Genomic DNA, 20324 nt, shown 5'->3' on the forward strand with positions numbered 1-20324 from the left:
AACCCCAAAACACGCTGCGCCAAAAATTGGTCCACCCCAAGGATCGGGTCCCCCGACACAAACAGAGTAACATAGTGTACGCTGTTAAGTGCCAGGAGGATTGGCAGGATTTATACATCGGGGAAACCAAACAACCTCTGGCAAAGCGAATGGCACAACACAGAAGAGCTACCGCGTCAGGCCGAGACTCTGCAGTCTATTTACACCTAAAGGCCAGTGGACACTCTTTCAAGGATGAGGATGTACACATCCTGGACAGGGAGGAATGCTGGTTTGAGCGCAGAGTCAAGGAGGCCATTTACGTGAAAAGGGAAAGACCATCTCTGAATCGAGGAGGGGGCCTAAGGGTACATCTGTCACCATCTTACAATGCTGTGATTGCAGCCATTCCCCAACTCTCTGTGAATGGTACTCATGGCCATTGATCAGTGGCCATTGATCAGTGGGTTTTGGTCAGTGGTTGTTGATCAATGGTCATGAGAATTTGCATAATAAAGATTAATCTCCTAAGATCCAAACTCTTCCATGGCATACATTTTTAATTTCTCTTTGATATTTGGGCATATTGGGGCCCAATGAATGTAAAAACAAAGAATTACCAGATTTTTTTTTTTACCTTATTTTTGTTTTTAAGAGAAATCAGAGCCACATAAGGATATTTGTTTAAAATTTTGATAGAACAGTAGCAGTATAGTGTCCTCGTAAGTGGATATCAGGCCCTTGTAGAGCAAAATTGAGTATTTTAGTCTAAATAACCCAAAATGTGATGTCCACGTATGTGGACGGCAGGTAGGAGGTTAAGGAACTGACCTCCCACCCCATTGTTCCTTCACTGAGCTGGTTTCAGTCATTATGCAAATGTACTGTTTATAAGATTGGGGAAACCTGCAGTCAGCTGAGACTGAAGAAGTCACTTGGATGAGTGAAGAAATGTTTCTCCCACAAAACGCTACATCCAGATGAACAGAATCAACTTTTAGAGATATTTTTACTACATTGTTGTCTTAACCAAATTTTGCTTGTTGGGAATCTTCCACATTTCCATTTTTGTTGGTACCAAATTCTTCAAAAATAAACAAGTTTGTTCAAACTTTAGATGTCCATTAAATGACTCAATAAAACTGTAATACTTTTTAAAGCAGAATTAAAAAGTGACTCCTATCACCCACAACCACACTGTATCACAAAGACACACACAAGTTATTACGCTTGAGGCAAATAGCAAACTGTACACATCAAAAGGAAATAATGTATGGTATTTATCAGTCCATATATCAAGTCACAAATGATTATATTTTCTTCTTTGGATGGTGAGGGTTTCAAACATTTAGATAAACAAATGGAAACTTACAGACATTTCATCCACCTTGTGGGATGATGTACAATATTAGGATGAATACCAAGTTTTGATGATGGGAGAATGGGATTGTGACTTTCTATCCAATCAGAGATATCTAACTACGTGTGTGGTGTGTCTTACAGCTCAGTCGCCTGATTGGCTCTCTGCAACATGCTCCACCCCCTGCTCATCCTGTCTCTTCTCAGCTTGCTGACAGCAGGTAAGCTAAAACAGCTGGCAGTCAATTAAAAGCCATTTGGGGGTGACATTTAGTTTGTGACTGGCATTTTTTTTCCTTAAAAGAATATTTGATCTTTGTGATAAAACAGGTTGATCAGGACCTGACAATAATGTGTGATATTTTGCATGTGTGTCTGTTATGATTATCTGGGTCTCACACAAGCACCAAAATCACTCCTCATCAGAAGTTTCCTCAATCATTTACCTTTGATCATTCTCCATTTGAATTTATACTGAAAGTCATGTCCTATTCATGTATTTAGGAGATCTTGATTTACCCTTAAAAAAATCTTAGTGTCTTACTATTCATCACTGATTGAAGTAAATAAGAACAGCCCTAGGTTTCTCTTCAGCACGGTAACCAAGCTGACAAAAAGTCATTTATGTTGAGCAAACCATTCCTTTAACATTAACTAGCAAGGACTTCATGAATTTCTTCACACATAAAACCAATCAAGGAAAAAGTATTTGTGACAATTATGTACAGCTGCTTTCAGTACCATTTACCATCCACTGACACTGCTCTGTTTTGTGTGGTCAACCACTTCATGGCTGAGTTGCAGTCACTCCCTATCGCAGGTGGGATCCTGTCAAGGTTACATGGAACAACCAAACAAAGTACATTACAAAGACCATAAATAGCAACCCTTAGACCTGCGAGGTCATTCAGCCTTTAACCCCACCAACCATCCTGCAAATTTTAAACAACAACTTAAGTCCTTGGTAAATACAATGCTGGACACCTGAATGACTTTAAACAGATATATAAATACAATATACCCTAGGACCTAGGGTATATTGTATTTATATACCTCGGGCCTAGGAGTAGTGATGGCCAATTTAAAGCTGAAGCTCCGGTGTAAGTGTAAAAAAAATCAACTCATTGTTTCAGAAACACTGTGTTGAAGCTTGGTTTGTCTGAACAGAGTCAAAGTGATCAATGATGTCCGAAACTTCATTCGGCACGTCACTGTCAATTCAGCTGTATAGAGTGGGCAGTCCTAATAAAGCAGTGCATTCGAATTTGTAGATTCAAGCTGCTCTTCATATTTGTGACCACCAGATGTCACCAAAGACTGTACTGAACAGCTTCTAGTGATGAACTGTTTTTCAATACAAGCTTAAATGAATCAGAAAACTTAATTTGGCCATCACTACCTACGAAATATATATTAGCAAATTTCATAATATTTTACCGGGGTAAAAAAGTATTGTGATCAGACAGAATTAACTCTGTCTGATCACATTCTGTCTGAATATGGTCTATCCTTAAAGCATAAGAAAAAGGGTTGTATGACTTATGGAAATTTCACGTATATCAGTGAAATTTGCTTGAAGTAAAGATGACTTCTTTTCATCCTTCAGGATATCCCCAAAGTGTCGATCCTTGTTACAACTACACTGTGCTGAATGATCAATGGCGTTCAACAAACAACACAAACACTCAGGACCTACACTGTGATCAATCTATTAACTGGCAAGGCTGGTACCGCCTGTTTCTGGGGAGCTCCAATGCTCGTATTCCCGAGGGGTGTATAGACTCAAACAGGTGTGGAACCCATGCTCCTCTGTGGATAACACAACCTCATCCCACGCAGCCAGGTGAAACTGTAAATCGCACTGTGTGCAACAACTGGTCTGGAAGCTGCTGCCAGTTTCCATCACACACCATCCAAGTCAAACTATGCTATGGAAACTACTACGTCTACAAACTTGAGAGGCCATCTGCGTGCCACCTTGCGTACTGTGCAGGTATTGTTGCCCTCTAAGCATGATCACACTGTAACAAATTCATCTTTTTCATCCTGCTGCTAAATTCAACTGTTCAGAAGGAAAATGCTCTCAGCTTTACCGCAGTACTCTCACTTATTCATTTATGTATTGACTGTAAACAGAGGTGAACACAACAACATCTGCACTTTCTTCAACCACACCTGCTCCAATACCACAGACCTCTACAGCCAATCAGGTCAGGCTCACTTCTACAACAGCAGTGAGCAACAGTGCAGCAGTGGAGGGGCGCATCCGCCTGGTTGGAGGAAACAGCTCGTGTTCTGGCAGGGTGGAGATCTTCCACAGTGGGCAGTGGGGGACGGTGTGTGATGATTATTGGGACCTAGTGGATGCTCAGGTGGTGTGTAGACAGCTGGGCTGCGGCAGGGTCGTCTCAGCACCAGCAAATGCTCAGTTTGGTCAGGGCACCGGACCCATCTGGTTGGATGATGTCAGTTGCTCAGGCAGTGAATCAAATCTCACTCAGTGCCAGCACTTAGGATTTGGATCTCACAACTGTGGACACTCTGAGGACGCTGGTGTCATCTGTGAAGGTAAATTTGTGCAGCTGCTTACACTGAAGTCCCACTGCTTGATTATATGTCCAGGATGTTTAGCTGACAGGTTTGCAGTCAACGATTATGATAGCTTTGATTTATGCTACACTGTTTTGCCCACAAGCTCTTTCACATTGAATATTTTATTTACAGACGATATCTTGGAGCCTTACTGTAAACCCAACAAAAAGTCCATCATTTTCCATTTAAAATGCAAATTTGGATGATTTTTTACTCTTTACAGGCTTTGCACTTGAACCAACTCTTCTTTCAGCTCTTTGTGATGGTAAAGTGGGAGGCTTTTGAGTTTTCGTTAAAGTGGGACAACACCAAAATAAAACACCAAAATGCAATGCGTTTCCACAACACTTGATATTGCTCCACTCAAATATATGTTATCCAACATGTACCTGCTTTTACAGGCTCCATGAGAATCATATTCTGAAGACGTCTAAGTAACAATATTTGGTCACAATCATACTTGCACCTGGTAGAAACAGGACTTCAGGATTAAATGCTTAAACTTTATCCATTCTAGACTACATTTTCACTGTGGGTTCTGCAAATGATACACAGCTGCATGAAACATAGTTAGTGGGTCCTCTATAACCTTACCTTATGTCCACAGGAAGTCCCTCTTTCTGACTGTGAGCAGCAAAATAATATCCAAGACTTGAAACACCCATGTGACTGCATTAAATGCCCTGATTGCTGGACACGTGACATGCACTGAAATGTTATGGCCCTGTGTTGTGTCCACATACTATTGCATTTTGTTCTGTAGATGCATTTACTAGAAGCACTGGAGGGCGCTAATGAATATCGTTGTTGTTGTGGTACTTGGGAAGGAGAAAAATAAAAAAGGAGTTTTCTCCGGTGATCCTCTGTTCCTACATGCTCATGTGTGTTCATGCCTGCTGAAACAACACCGTGTATGCAATACATAAATTGTCTGTCTCAGCAAATCTAACAATTTTATATCCAGCAAAAAGTCTTTTTGATTTTGTTTTGAGACTAACAGGGTAAGCAAGAGCACGATGAATGAGATCATTACTCTTCTTTTGAGAATATATGCCTTTTATTTTTTATTTTGTTTATAAATCCGTAAATTGAGCACTTTACATGCATATTAGACTAATTCATATGGCCACACTGTTGGAATTTACATTGTATTTTACAGCCATTTTTAGCTGTGGACCCTGGTTTCAAGGCCTCTCCTTGTGGGTTTTCTCTGGGTAATTCGGATCCCTCCCACAGTTCAATGACTTGCTGTTCCTGAAGATAGGTGAACTGGTGATTCTAAAATGTCCGTGTGTGCGACTGGTTGTAAGCCCTGTGACTGACTTGTGACCAGAAGAATCATCTTTTACATTTGCTGTTGTTTTAAGATTTTTTTTCTCTTAAATTGAGGAAGAGGCGATGCGGAAAGGAGCACCGACAGGCTTGTTTTGAGTTTATTTGACACAATAAAGTGGGTGGAATGAATGTTTCAACTATTCTTTTAAGATATTTCTCACATGTCTAAGGTCGAGATATTATGTCACTTGATTACAGTCTGGATTTTTTTGAAATTAAATACTTTTTTCATGCCAAATATTTAGATGTCAAATCTTTGCAGTGTTCATACCAAATACTGATTGTATTGAACAAAAAAAGTTTGGAAACTAAAGAGACAATTTAGTTAAAGATATGCACAACAGAAATCTTTAAGACCGGTACAAACACGCTGTTTCATCCCTGCTCCTTCAGTCTGCATGTCGAAGCTTTCTTGGCCAAGACATTGAACCCAATTTGTCCCCAATGTATCTATCAGTGTGTGTGATTGTTTAAAAAGATGACTTCTTTTCATCCTTCAGGATATTCCCAAAGTTTCGATCCTTGTTACAACTACACTGTGCTGAATGATCAATGGCGTTCAACAAACAACACAAATACTCAGGACCTACACTGTGATCAATCTATTAACTGGCAAGGCTGGTACCGCCTGTTTCTGGGGAGCTCCAATGCTCGTATTCCCGAGGGGTGTATAGACTCAAACAGGTGTGGAACCCATGCTCCTCTGTGGATAATACAACCTCATCCCACGCAGCCAGGTGAAACTGTAAATCGCACTGTGTGCAACAACTGGTCTGGAAGCTGCTGCCAGTTTCCATCACACACCATCCAAGTCAAACTATGCTATGGAAACTACTACGTCTACAAACTTGAGAGGCCATCCGCGTGCCACCTTGCATACTGTGCAGGTATTGTTGCCCTCTAAGCATGATCACACTGTAACAAATTCATCTTTTTCATCCTGCTGCTAAATTCAACTGTTCAGAAGGAAAATGCTCTCAGCTTTACCGCAGTACTCTCACTTATTCATTTATGTATTGACTGTAAACAGAGGTGAACACAACAACATCTGCACTTTCTTCAACCACACCTGCTCCAATACCACAGACCTCTACAGCCAATCAGGTCAGGCTCACTTCTACAACAGCAGTGAGCAACAGTGCAGCAGTGGAGGGGCGCATCCGCCTGGTTGGAGGAAACAGCTCGTGTTCTGGCAGGGTGGAGATCTTCCACAGTGGGCAGTGGGGGACGGTGTGTGATGATTATTGGGACCTAGTGGATGCTCAGGTGGTGTGTAGACAGCTGGGCTGCGGCAGGGTCGTCTCAGCACCAGCAAATGCTCAGTTTGGTCAGGGCACCGGACCCATCTGGTTGGATGATGTCAGTTGCTCAGGCAGTGAATCAAATCTCACTCAGTGCCAGCACTTAGGATTTGGATCTCACAACTGTGGACACTCTGAGGACGCTGGTGTCATCTGTGAAGGTAAATTTGTGCAGCTGCTTACACTGAAGTCCCACTGCTTGATTATATGTCCAGGATGTTTAGCTGACAGGTTTGCAGTCAACGATTATGATAGCTTTGATTTATGCTACACTGTTTTGCCCACAAGCTCTTTCACATTGAATATTTTATTTACAGACGATATCTTGGAGCCTTACTGTAAACCCAACAAAAAGTCCATCATTTTCCATTTAAAATGCAAATTTGGATGATTTTTTACTCTTTACAGGCTTTGCACTTGAACCAACTCTTCTTTCAGCTCTTTGTGATGGTAAAGTGGGAGGCTTTTGAGTTTTCGTTAAAGTGGGACAACACCAAAATAAAACACCAAAATGCAATGCGTTTCCACAGCTCTTGATATTGCTCCACTCAAATATATGTTATCCAACATGTACCTGCTTTTACAGGCTCCATGAGAATCATATTCTGGAGACGTCTAAGTAACAATATTTGGTCACAATCATACTTGCACCTGGTAGAAACAGGACTTCAGGATTAAATGCTTAAACTTTATCCATTCTAGACTACATTTTCACTGTGGGTTCCGCAAATGATACACAGCTGCATGAAACATAGTTAGTGGGTCCTCTATAACCTTACCTTATGTCCACAGGAAGTCCCTCTTTCTGACTGTGAGCAGCAAAATAATATCCAAGACTTGAAACACCCATGTGACTGCATTAAATGCCCTGATTGCTGGACACGTGACATGCACTGAAATGTTATGGCCCTGTGTTGTGTCCACATACTATTGCATTTTGTTCTGTAGATGCATTTACTAGAAGCACTGGAGGGCGCTAATGAATATCGTTGTTGTTGTGGTACTTGGGAAGGAGAAAAATAAAAAAGGAGTTTTCTCCGGTGATCCTCTGTTCCTACATGCTCATGTGTGTTCATGCCTGCTGAAACAACACCGTGTATGCAATACATAAATTGTCTGTCTCAGCAAATCTAACAATTTTATATCCAGCAAAAAGTCTTTTTGATTTTGTTTTGAGACTAACAGGGTAAGCAAGAGCACAATGAATGAGATCATTACTCTTCTTTTGAGAATATATGCCTTTTATTTTTTATTTTGTTTATAAATCCGTAAATTGAGCACTTTACATGCATATTAGACTAATTCATATGGCCACACTGTTGGAATTTACATTGTATTTTACAGCCATTTTTAGCTGTGGACCCTGGTTTCAAGGCCTCTCCTTGTGGGTTTTCTCTGGGTAATTCGGATCCCTCCCACAGTTCGATGACTTGCTGTTCCTGAAGATAGGTGAACTGGTGATTCTAAAATGTCCGTGTGGTTGTAAGCCCTGTGACTGACTTGTGACCAGAAGAATCATCTTTTACATTTGCTGTTGTTTTAACATTTTTTTTTCTCTTAAATTGAGGAAGAGGCGATGCGGAAAGGAGCACCGACAGGCTTGTTTTGAGTTTATTTGACACAATAAAGTGGGTGGAATGAATGTTTCAACTATTCTTTTAAGATATTTCTCACATGTCTAAGGTCGAGATATTATGTCACTTGATTACAGTCTGGATTTTTTTGAAATTAAATACTTTTTTCATGCCAAATATTTAGATGTCAAATCTTTGCAGTGTTCATACCAAATACTGATTGTATTGAACAAAAAAAGTTTGGAAACTAAAGAGACAATTTAGTTAAAGATATGCACAACAGAAATCTTTAAGACCGGTACAAACACGCTGTTTCATCCCTGCTCCTTCAGTCTGCATGTCGAAGCTTTCTTGGCCAAGACATTGAACCCAATTTGTCCCCAATGTATCTATCAGTGTGTGTGATTGTTTAAAAAGATGACTTCTTTTCATCCTTCAGGATATTCCCAAAGTTTCGATCCTTGTTACAACTACACTGTGCTGAATGATCAATGGCGTTCAACAAACAACACAAATACTCAGGACCTACACTGTGATCAATCTATTAACTGGCAAGGCTGGTACCGCCTGTTTCTGGGGAGCTCCAATGCTCGTATTCCCGAGGGGTGTATAGACTCAAACAGGTGTGGAACCCATGCTCCTCTGTGGATAATACAACCTCATCCCACGCAGCCAGGTGAAACTGTAAATCGCACTGTGTGCAACAACTGGTCTGGAAGCTGCTGCCAGTTTCCATCACACACCATCCAAGTCAAACTATGCTATGGAAACTACTACGTCTACAAACTTGAGAGGCCATCCGCGTGCCACCTTGCATACTGTGCAGGTATTGTTGCCCTCTAAGCATGATCACACTGTAACAAATTCATCTTTTTCATCCTGCTGCTAAATTCAACTGTTCAGAAGGAAAATGCTCTCAGCTTTACCGCAGTACTCTCACTTATTCATTTATGTATTGACTGTAAACAGAGGTGAACACAACAACATCTGCACTTTCTTCAACCACACCTGCTCCAATACCACAGACCTCTACAGCCAATCAGGTCAGGCTCACTTCTACAACAGCAGTGAGCAACAGTGCAGCAGTGGAGGGGCGCATCCGCCTGGTTGGAGGAAACAGCTCGTGTTCTGGCAGGGTGGAGATCTTCCACAGTGGGCAGTGGGGGACGGTGTGTGATGATTATTGGGACCTAGTGGATGCTCAGGTGGTGTGTAGACAGCTGGGCTGCGGCAGGGTCGTCTCAGCACCAGCAAATGCTCAGTTTGGTCAGGGCACCGGACCCATCTGGTTGGATGATGTCAGTTGCTCAGGCAGTGAATCAAATCTCACTCAGTGCCAGCACTTAGGATTTGGATCTCACAACTGTGGACACTATGAGGACGCTGGTGTCATCTGTGAAGGTAAATTTGTGCAGCTGCTTACACTGAAGTCCCACTGCTTGATTATATGTCCAGGATGTTTAGCTGACAGGTTTGCAGTCAACGATTATGATAGCTTTGATTTATGCTACACTGTTTTGCCCACAAGCTCTTTCACATTGAATATTTTATTTACAGACGATATCTTGGAGCCTTACTGTAAACCCAACAAAAAGTCCATCATTTTCCATTTAAAATGCAAATGTGGATGATTTTTTACTCTTTACAGGCTTTGCACTTGAACCAACTCTTCTTTCAGCTCTTTGTGATGGTAAAGTGGGAGGCTTTTGAGTTTTCGTTAAAGTGGGACAACACCAAAATAAAACACCAAAATGCAATGCGTTTCCACAGCACTTGATATTAGCTGACAGGTTTGCAGTCAACAACTATGATTTTTTTGATTTATGCTACACTGTTTTACCCGCAAGCTCTTTCTTTTTTGGACATGAATTCAGTCATTGTATCTGTTCTGGTTTTTTGATTATTATTTACAAAATAATACAGATGTTTATTTTTAATTAAAATTTTAAGGCCTTTTTGACATTTACAGGCATTATATTTGAACATAAATTGTATCTTAAGAGATAATGATTTAATTTAATATTAGCTGCATGAAGAGAATTAAAATCGATCATACTGAAGTTGTTCAAAATTTTCCAGTACCCAGTTCCATCCACTGGCTGTAAGGAACAATCTTTCCACCCCAGTAAACAGTAAACGACACAACAAAAAATGTCCAAACAAGTCTGCTTCATACCACCTGTCACTCACTTCTGGTCATTTCTGCAAAAGACAAAGTAAATTGTGTGCTGAGATATTTTGAAATGTTAGCTTAAAGATAATCCAAGAGACCAGTCATTTCCAGAGGTTATATCATCCATACTAAAAGTGTGACCATGGTTAGATATTCATATATGCATCTCCTGAACTTATCATGATATCTTGTGAAACTGTTCAAGAAGTTCTAAATAACTTAAAACTTCCAAAATCCAGAAGACTTGTAGAGCTGATACTAAGACACCCTTTCCCCTCTGTTTTTTTAAGAATTTCTACCTGAGATGCCCAGTGTGTTGGCCTCAACCTGCACTGTGACCGGCCCCACTATCATTGACGTCCACGGTCATATGAACTCCATCCAGGATCGCTGTGCGTACTCTCTGTTCTCGACTCCGTCACTCCCAGATTTCCTTGTTCTGGGGAACTTCAGGGACAGACGTCGTAAAGATGTGAGCTTTTTGGACAGTGTGACGCTGCGTGTGGACGGGCATGACATTCACCTGGAACAAGGTGGGAGAGTTCAGGTAAGCGACCTACAGCCACAGTTCATGTGTCAGAGTGGAGTCTGATCCAAAGTCCTCCCTCATCCTCTGCTGTGTCTCCTCTCATCTTTCTTCTCAGGGCTGTTAGAAGCAGTTCTTTCAGAGCTGCTGGACTCAGTGGTTGTTGCTGTGAAATCAGCCTGTTTGTGTGTTTGACATGTTTCACTCAATGTTTCCACCACTTTGTCTCTGCTGTGATGCAGCTGGACGACTCCACACTGACCCTCGACAGCTCATCTCAGCTGGTTCATGGTGTGCAGCTCTCTAAGGACCAAACTGGAGTCACCGCCGAACTCACCAACCTCAACATCTCTGTCTTCTTTGATGGCGACACCGCACAGATCCTCTTAGAAAGTACAGAAGATAAAGTTTAATTCATGTAACATAAACTGTAAACTGTGCTGTTATTTATTCTTCTGTGTTCGTCCAGTTTGAATATTGATGCTGATCTGACTCATTCTGTCCTGATCCTGTGCAGGACCTGCTGGTTCATCTGTGGAGGGTCTGTGTGGAAACTCCAGCAGGTCTCTGAGTGACCTGAGGCTCTCTGAGTACAGCTCCACCAGGTAAGACCTCATCACAAGCTCAGAGTCCCTCTGACTGCTGCTGCTGATGTTGCAGATATTCTGTTTGTATGAATGAGCCTGAACTTTGTTGTTTGTCGCCCCCTAGCTGTGAGATGCAGTACAGTGAGACTGCTGACAGCACGATCAACTGCACCAGTGTGACTGAACGGTGAGCAGATCCACACAGTAGGGAACATCTGTTATATTGTTGGATATATAATTTTTGTGGCAGTTACCTTGTGTACTTCTTTAGAAGTTTGCCTTTGCAGACCACCACATTAAATGCCACACTTAAGCCTTGAATGTAGTCCAGATTTATAGCATTAAGCAAAGGTGTTCAGCAAAAGTCTTGCATTAACTGTTTAGGAATTACAGATATATACACAGTTTGATGTTTTCACAGGCTCAGAAATAATTGGTTCCACTGAAAGGCATTCATGCCCATGCTATAACACTGTTTCCATTATGTGTGACTCATAATGTGGTGCTTCAGATTATGAACTATTTCTCTCCTCCAAACTTCATCATTCCGCTGCTAAAGTCAAAATCAGCCTTCTTGTTTGTAATTGTAACCCTTAGTTTGTTATGAATCCTCTGTATTTACATTCATGAAGGCATCTCTTCATTGCCAATTTTGGCAATGATACTGTGGAATACACTTCACACCGACAACAGTTGTGCTCACAGTTGTCAATTTTATTGGACATTCATACAACAACCCACAGTCAGGGTAGTGCTGGTCTCAGCTTTCCCTCTTTCCATCTCTCGCCTCACCAAAAAGAAAAAAAGGCCGTCAACAGTCTAAGTGCAGTTATGTTCTCACTTTCCTTGCTTTCACGTTTCTGTCCAGTTCATCCCAAAACAGCTCAATGGGGTTTACGTCTGGAGTCTGTCCCAGCCACTCCATGTTTTCAAGCTTATCATCTTGTTCTTTATTCCTGATTCTGGCATAGCTTGGACTTGTTTTTTGGGTCATTATCCTGCTGTAGGATGACCAACCCCTGATCAACTAGGCCAGAGGCTGTTACATGGCGCAGGATAAGGCTGTGGTAACTGTTGTGGTTCAGGGTCCCCCTCATTCTGTATAAGTCACTGACTCTGGATCCAGCAAAACAGCCCCAGACCATCACACTTCCTCCTTGAAACTTGATGCCATGGAATCTTTCACCTACTCAACAGCATACAAAAATCCAGCATAATGAAACCAGGATTTCAATTTTTGATTCCATTATACTCCCTTCCAGTGTTCAGTAGTCCAGTGGTTTTGTTTCATGGCCCAGGCGAGCCTTTTATTCTTACGTCTTAGCAGTGGCTTTCTTGCTGCAACTCATCCTGTCAAACCTGTAGCTCGAAGTCTTCTCTTCACAGTTGAAGCTGAGACTTGGTTGCCATGACTACTATTAAGCTTGTGCTTGAAGCTGTTGTCCTCTAAAGCCTTTAGACAACAATTCTGATGGCAAAAGAGCCAAACGGGACAGGCAAAAAAGAAAAAAAAAAAAAAAGAAAAAAAAAGAAGCTGTTGTCCTTTGAGCCGCCTATCATGCAAGCTGTCCTCTGATTCAGTTGTGGTATTGGGTCTGCCCGACATCTTCCTGTCACTTTGCTGCAGTTTCTGAGTAACTTTTGATAGTGAAATAAACTGTACTCTCTGACACCCTGACTCTCTTTGCAATTTCTCTGTAGGAAAAACCTACATTTTTAAGTGTTACGATGGTCTGTGTCTCTTCCATTGTTAATTGCTTTTTTCTCACCATTTTTGTAGCAACACACTTCTTTCAGCAGTATAATACTGATCAACTGATGCTCAAGAGGGTATGATACTGCAGTGATGCAGACAAAGGGGGTTGTAAGTAATCCAAAAAAATTGGGATCACCTGTTGGAATTTGCAGCACCAGCTTTCAAGCCTTGATCAACCTCCTACAGAACAGTTTTGAATTGTTAACCCATTTTGAGTTCCCTGAAAAAATGTCATGAAGAGGCTGTGTGCAGGCAGAGAAGCACCTAAAATGCAGACTTCACAGAGCGAAAAAGTGAACTCAAAAAGCAGCTTTATTTCTGACTCAAGGGTAAAACAATAAAAACTATACTGTGGAAGTAATAACTAAACATAGAGTGAGGCACACAGGGAAACACAGCCATGAATGAGGGAGATCGCAACACAGACCAAGGAAAACACAGGGCTAAAATACACAGAGGGATAAGGAGGGAACGAGAGACACAAAGGGAGCACAGCTGGACGTAATCAAACCTGAGAAGACCAAGAGGAAGCAAAACGGTAAACATTAACATAGGACACGGACTGTCAAAGTAAAACAGGAAACATAACACAGATGCAGACTTGACAAGGGGATACAAACCAAGCAGTCAAGTCCCTTGAAACTGATGAAATGAAAATGAAAAGTGAAAAACTGCAGTTCAGTCACATCTTGATTGATTTGCATGATTTTATTTAACAACCATTATGGCAGTGTAGAAGCAAAATTACAAAAACAGAGACTTCATTTAATTTTGATCTACCATAAAAAACCATTAGATTTAGAGAAGCACATACGCAAGATAAGTAGTGTTTGATAAGCTATATTTAGACAAATGATTACAGTTGATCATTTTCTTGTCTTTAATTTTGTTTTCTCTGTGGTGAGCAGCTGTGATCTCCTGAAGCAGGCGCCCTTCTCCTCCTGTAACACTGACATTGACCCAGAGCCCTACATAACCGCCTGCACCGACACTTTGTGCAAATATCCTGCAGTGGACGGACTCAACTGTCAGTTCCTGAAGGCCTACGCCAGAGCCTGCAGTCTACACAACCACGCTCTGGATGGCTGGACATCAAAGACCGGCTGCTGTAAGACCTTATTAAGACCTTAATAAGCTCTCCTTTGTTAAAGACCTGAACTGTGGATTTTTAGAGCTCCCATGTTTTCAGGATAATACATCAGTGTGTTCCTCTGTAGCCTCTGAGGCCTTCTGTCAGGACAGGACCTGCAGCGATCACGAGTTCTGTGGTGAGAAGACGGTCGGTGGTGACACTCGCTGCTTCTGTCGGGCCATTTTTGCCTCCAAGTACCAAGAAAACAACTCTTTGGGTACGACAGCTGTGACATCACCATGACAACAGGGCTGAATAATGGAGGAAAACTTCTAACTGTGATTTTTCTGACTGATATTGTGATGTTCAGGTGATCCAACGGTCTGCATGCAGGACTCTGCTTCAGTCACTCTGGTCGGTTGTCTCCTGGAGGACAAAGGCATCGACTACTCTGCTTTACACCTCAACGACCCAACCTGCAGGGGTCAGGTGGACGAGCTCACCCACATGGTGACCTTCAGCTTCAACAGCAGCAACAGCTGTGGGACGGTGGTCACGGTGGGTTTCATCTCCTCCTCTTTACCTTCTACAAGCTAGAATTGGATGTCTCGAGACCGGTCTTGGTCTCGAGACCGGTCTCGACGGACTTTTGTCTTGGTCTTGGTCTCGCTGTCTCGGTTTTGCTGTCTCAGATCAACATAGTGGTCGGGAGATTTGGAATCAACAGTATCCATGACACACAGCGTAACGTTCGATAATGTATCATGCGCAAAAGCTTTAGCTCTAAGAGCCGTGCTTAGAGAGTGCTTTGTAGTGAATCAGAGTAGTCGACTCCCATTGAGCGAGAGCCGGCTCCTCAATTAATTTCCTTTCGCTGCTCAGCTGTCACACAGCGACACACAGTGGCTCAGACATGCTCAAATCCCTCCACATTGTGGCATTTTATTATTTCGCCTTTCGCGCCCTTCAAACACAACTAAATGCAACCCGTTAGATTGAGCAGTATGCCCAGTCAATAAGTTACAGAAATGTAAGCGACTTCGTCTGTCATAAAGTTTGCGTTCATAGAACACAAATAGTTTTTGGTAAATGCAAAAAAGAAGCATTCGGCAAAGTGCAGTTTTTGCAAAGTCTCCTTGACCGAGACAGCCGGGACTACCTCAACCTTCACCAGGCACCTGGAGCGCAAACACCTTCAAACTCTTCTAACTACCTTTCCAACCTCAGATGACCTGGTCATGTTTATGTAATATTGTTATTTATAATGTGTTCTTCAAACATTATAAATTATGTAGGGACAGTTTTTTTGCAACCGTCCCTGCAGACTTAACTTTAACTTAACGTTACATTACATGCTATGTACAGGTAGCTAGCGCTAGCAGTGGCTTTCAGCTACTTAAACAATTTTCATTAACTTTAGGTATTTTGGTGAATTCATTGAGCAGAAATATATCGAAAGCATTTCAGTGAGCACTTTAAGGGCTGGTATGGTGTGGTTTGTTGTCGACTTTAATGGGCATATTTATGTGGTTGCTGACTAGAGTTGGATGTCTCGAGACCGGTCTTGGTCTCGAGACCGGTCTCGAGACCACTTTTACGTGGTCTTGGTCTCGTCTTGGTCTCGATGGACTTTTGTCTTGGTCTTGTCTTGGTCTCGATACCCTCTGGTCTTGGTCTTGTCTTGGTCTCGGATTAGGCGGTCTTGACTACAAGTCTACTACAAGCAGCCAAACATCTTCCAGCATCTGCTGAGCTTCTGCTGCTCTGCTCTGTTATATTTAAAAAAAAAAACAAAGCAAAACAGAGGAAGCTGGTTAAAGTGAGTTGAAATTACTAAAAAGATGCAATGTAATATTTTTCTCTTGTGCATACTCATCTGCTTACGAATTATATGCTAGGCTGTTGGTTTGCCAAACCGGTTTCATACGCTTTTATTATATTTATGGTAGTGTGACATCTTAACAGCAACTCAGTTAAATATTATTTGATTCCAGTTGTCCTTTATCAAAAAGCAACACTGTAAATAACAGCTGTTTACAGAAGCCTAATGACTGTCACATGAAAAAGATTTATTATCATTAATTAACATTTGGTGCAAGATTAATAACATTTATTATCTTAAGATAGTAATTCTCAGAAGGGAATCACTACCTTACCATAGTGGAAGGGTTTGTGTGTCCCAGGGATCCCAGGGGCTATGTTGTTGGGGGGCTTTTGCCCCCTGGGAGGGTCACCCGTGGTAAACTAGTCCTCAGTGAGGGACCAGACAAAGAGCGATTCAAAAGATCCCTATAAATAGAGCATCAAGGGAACAGTTCACCTTGCACGCTTAGGGTTATCAGGGCCCTGCCCTGGAGTCAGGCCCGTGGAGGGTGCCCGAGGTCGAACGTCTGGTGAACGCGCCTTAGTCTATGGGGCCCGGCCGAGCACAGTTCGAAAAAGGTCTGGAGATCAACAGACAAATTGATGCTGCTGCAGTGATGACACTGTACCAGTCCATCGTGGTGAAAAGAAAGCTGAGTGTAAAAGCGAAGCTCTCAATTGCCCGAGGGCAAACATCTAAACACGCATTGAAGCACACAGAGAAACATACAACCATGAAGCAGAACGTGTCAATGGACAGAGAGAAACAGAGGGCTTAACTACACAACACAATGACGAGTGAACAGGAAATACATTGGAAACACAGCTGAGACAAATTAATGTAATGAGACAGAGGCAGCAAAACTAAACACACTGAAGCTGGAACTTAAGACTGTCAAAATAAAATAGGAAACACAATGGCACAAGGAGGGAACAAGCCAATAGGAACATAAACACAGACTCACAGGGAGGGACACAGAGGACAAAGACACAAGGGGACCCTATATGTACAAGAAGCTTGTACATTTGGAGTTAGATGTTGCATTGAACATGGAGAACACTTCCCAATCTCTTCATCACCTCAGAGTTATGAAAAAAGCTAATTAATTTAACAATGATATCAGGAGATATAAGTATCAGGTCAGAAATAAAAGTTGGATTGATGCATTCCTATTTCTTTGTGTTGACCAAGAAATCATAGTACCTGGTAAGTTGTAGAAACATAACAGATCTCTGTTGATTCTTGATGTCCAGCATTAAAAAATTATACATATACTATAATTTTAAAATGAACCGACTTGTTTAGCGTCATCTGATTGTGTGACTCCACAGACCAACAACAGTGAACTCATCTACAAAAACACCATCATGACCCAGAACAGCTCCTCTGACATCATCACTCGTCACGACCAAGTCTACATCGACTTCTCCTGCGTCCAAACTCAGCCGGACATCAAGACTGCCACCTTCAGGATCAGAGACAGGTGTGTGGTTGAATTACTTTAAGATGTGAAGCTTCTCATGAGGTTTGTGAGTCAGAGAAAGCTGAAGTGTGTTTGTGTTCTGCAGCTCTGTGATCCAGCACATCACATCTGGAGTTTGGGATTACACTCTGACCATGAAGGCTTTCACCAACGTCAGCCACACACAAGCTGTGGAGTCCAGCATTGAAGTGCAGCTGAACCAGAAGATCTGGGTGGAGCTGAAGACTGACGGGCTGGACGGAGACGTGGTCGTCGTGGTGACCGACTCCTGCTGGGCAACTGACCAGCCATCACCCGACAGCACTCTGAGATACGACCTGATCATAAACGGGTGAGACAGACTCAGAGAGTCATGTGGTTTTGATCTCTCTCATGGACTCCTGAACAAAGTGTGTTTTCCTGTCTGTGAGCAGCTGTGCCAACCCTGCTGACCAGACGGTGCAGGTGGAGGACAACGGACTGGGAACCTCCAACTACTTCTCCTTTAACATGTTCGAGTTCACTGGGGGTTCTGGTGAAGTCTTCCTGCACTGCAAACTCCACGTGTGTCCCAAACAGGAGTACAGCTGCCTCCAGGTACAGCATTCTGCTAACACACTAGCAGCATGTGTTAAGCTCTATCAAAACATACCAAATTTGCATCTCAGAGTTTTATTATCGGTATTTGCATGTAACTACCCCTACATTACTGAATTTTAAAGATGTATTGATCTGGCATACCTGTACCCACAGGCAAATTAAATCTCTAAAATTCTTCCACGGCTTTGATGTTTGCATCACACAGTGACGAATGATGACCCAAATGCAGTTCAGTAGGCAGACAACATACATAACATAAAGCGCTTCATTAACGGCTGTTCAAGTGATCAACCAGGAAAACGTAAACAGAATCCACAGTAACAATGAAATAAGGAAAGGTTAACACACAATTTAAAACTGGAACTACTAGACATGCATAGACACAATGATTGCAATCTGAGCACTCACCACTCTTCCCACATTTTCGATCAAAGCAGCCAGCCTTGTGGGCTTTTGAACAGCATTCACCGTTTTCTTCAATTTCCAATAAACCAGGGCCAAGCCAGCTCAGATCAGGAAGAGCCCCTTTATCATGGTGCTGAATAGGTAGATGTCTTCAATGTCTTCAATAGACAGTCCCGCTAGGCACATGATGCACCACTTCTGCCACCCATAAATCGTGTATCTGGAAGGAAAGTCCCTCCAGGGCACGCAGGCTCTCCCATTCCTAGGCTTCTCGTTGAGAAAAGGGTGTCAAGTGCATTAAGGGACCAGTTAATCAAAGCCATAGTTCTTCTTTAGGTTTTAGAGGACAAGAGCAAGAATGAGAGGCTCTCTCAGGATTAGAGTGAGACAAGACCAGACAAGGACATAGAAGCAGCAGCAGGGAAGATAAGGGTAAGGAGAGGGTGAAAGATGCATCCGCCTCCTCCAAAAGCCAGAGCAAAAAGACTGCAAGGGAAGTAAAACTTATACAAAACACTGGACACTGGGAATTAAACTGGTCCAATTAAGGGATTCTGACACAAAAGCTATAATGTTTGCTCTCAGCAGATTCAGTCCTGAATGAAAGGATCAGCGTTGATGTTCTAAAGTCTGGACTTTGTCTCTCTTTGTCTTTAGACTTGTCCTGGAGCTGCTCGCAGACGCAGATATACCAGGTCCAAATATGAAGGTGAAGCCTTCATCAGCATGGCCTGGACTCATTAGGTAAGACACAGTCTGCTGTTTTAGATGATATCATTCTGAGACCTGTGCTGATAGTTAGTGCTATTCATTAGCACAGGGCTGCCCAATCCCAGTCCTCGAGAGCTACTATCCTGCAGCTTTTAGATGCATCCCTACTCCAACACAGCTGAATCAAATGGTTTGATTACCTCTTCAGCATGCCATCATGTTTGGCAAAGGCCTGATAACAAGCCATTCATTTGATTCGGGTGTGTGGGAGCAAGGATGCATCTAAAAGCTGAAGGACGGTAGCTCTCGAGGACCGGGATTGGGCACCCCTGCATTAGCACAATGAAAAGCCTCAATATAATAGAAACATCTCAAACCTCACTGATGGAGGGTGAAAGAAAAACTACAGAAATAATACTGATTCCAGCTGAACTATGATTTCAGGTTCTTGAATTGAGTTAAAGCAAATATAATGTCTTTATTATTCCCACTAAAAGTATATAAACTTGACATCTGATGAGTTTGATCTTCTAAGTCAGTGAAATGTCCTGGTTGGTCATCTGTAGCCTGACAGTCCAGGATCAGGGTGAAGGTCCATCTCAAATACTGATGATGAGCAGATAAGAGGAAGAAGTGGGAGGAGAACGATAGATACAATTTGGTATGACACCAGAAACAGGAAGATTTTCCAGCATTCAGTGTCGTTCATCTTCTCAGGTGGTTTCCATGGTGGCTCGGACTGACTGACAGGCTGCCGACCTCCATGATGATCCCTGTCTTTTGATGATGATCCGGATGCTGGTTGTATGAAAGATTGAGCTCTCTGCTGGCTGCTATGGTGTTGTGATCACTACACAGCTGGAAAAGGCAGCAGTTTTATTGGAAGTATTGTAAGGACAGGACCAAACAGAGAGATAATGATTCTGTTCCTTATGGGTGGCAGTAGCTCAGGAGGTAGAGGAGGTCATCTACTAACCAGAAGGTTGTTTGTTTGAACCCTGGCTGCTCCAGTCAAAACACTAACCTGA

General features: G+C 42.3%; 1 protein-coding gene across 1 annotated transcript; it reads left to right on the forward strand.

Annotated features, from left to right (window-relative positions):
* Positions 1-1448: 1448 nt before the first annotated feature.
* On the forward strand, positions 1449-20124 carry LOC120736359 (deleted in malignant brain tumors 1 protein-like). The gene is made up of 18 exons (XM_040036404.1): positions 1449-1559; positions 2945-3331; positions 3475-3906; positions 5766-6152; positions 6296-6727; positions 8580-8966; positions 10604-10860; positions 11082-11232; positions 11357-11444; positions 11551-11613; positions 14091-14290; positions 14400-14531; positions 14625-14812; positions 17450-17601; positions 17687-17932; positions 18015-18177; positions 19243-19329; positions 20014-20124. The coding sequence occupies exons 1-17, from the start codon at positions 1511-1513 to the stop codon at positions 19327-19329; spliced, it is 3801 nt and encodes a 1266-aa protein (XP_039892338.1). The 5' UTR covers positions 1449-1510; the 3' UTR covers positions 20014-20124.
* The last annotated feature ends 200 nt before the right edge of the window (positions 20125-20324 follow it).

This window comes from Simochromis diagramma, unplaced genomic scaffold (assembly GCF_900408965.1).
Source record: "Simochromis diagramma unplaced genomic scaffold, fSimDia1.1 OVJJ01000703.1, whole genome shotgun sequence".
In the NCBI taxonomy this organism is placed as follows: domain Eukaryota; kingdom Metazoa; phylum Chordata; class Actinopteri; order Cichliformes; family Cichlidae; genus Simochromis; species Simochromis diagramma.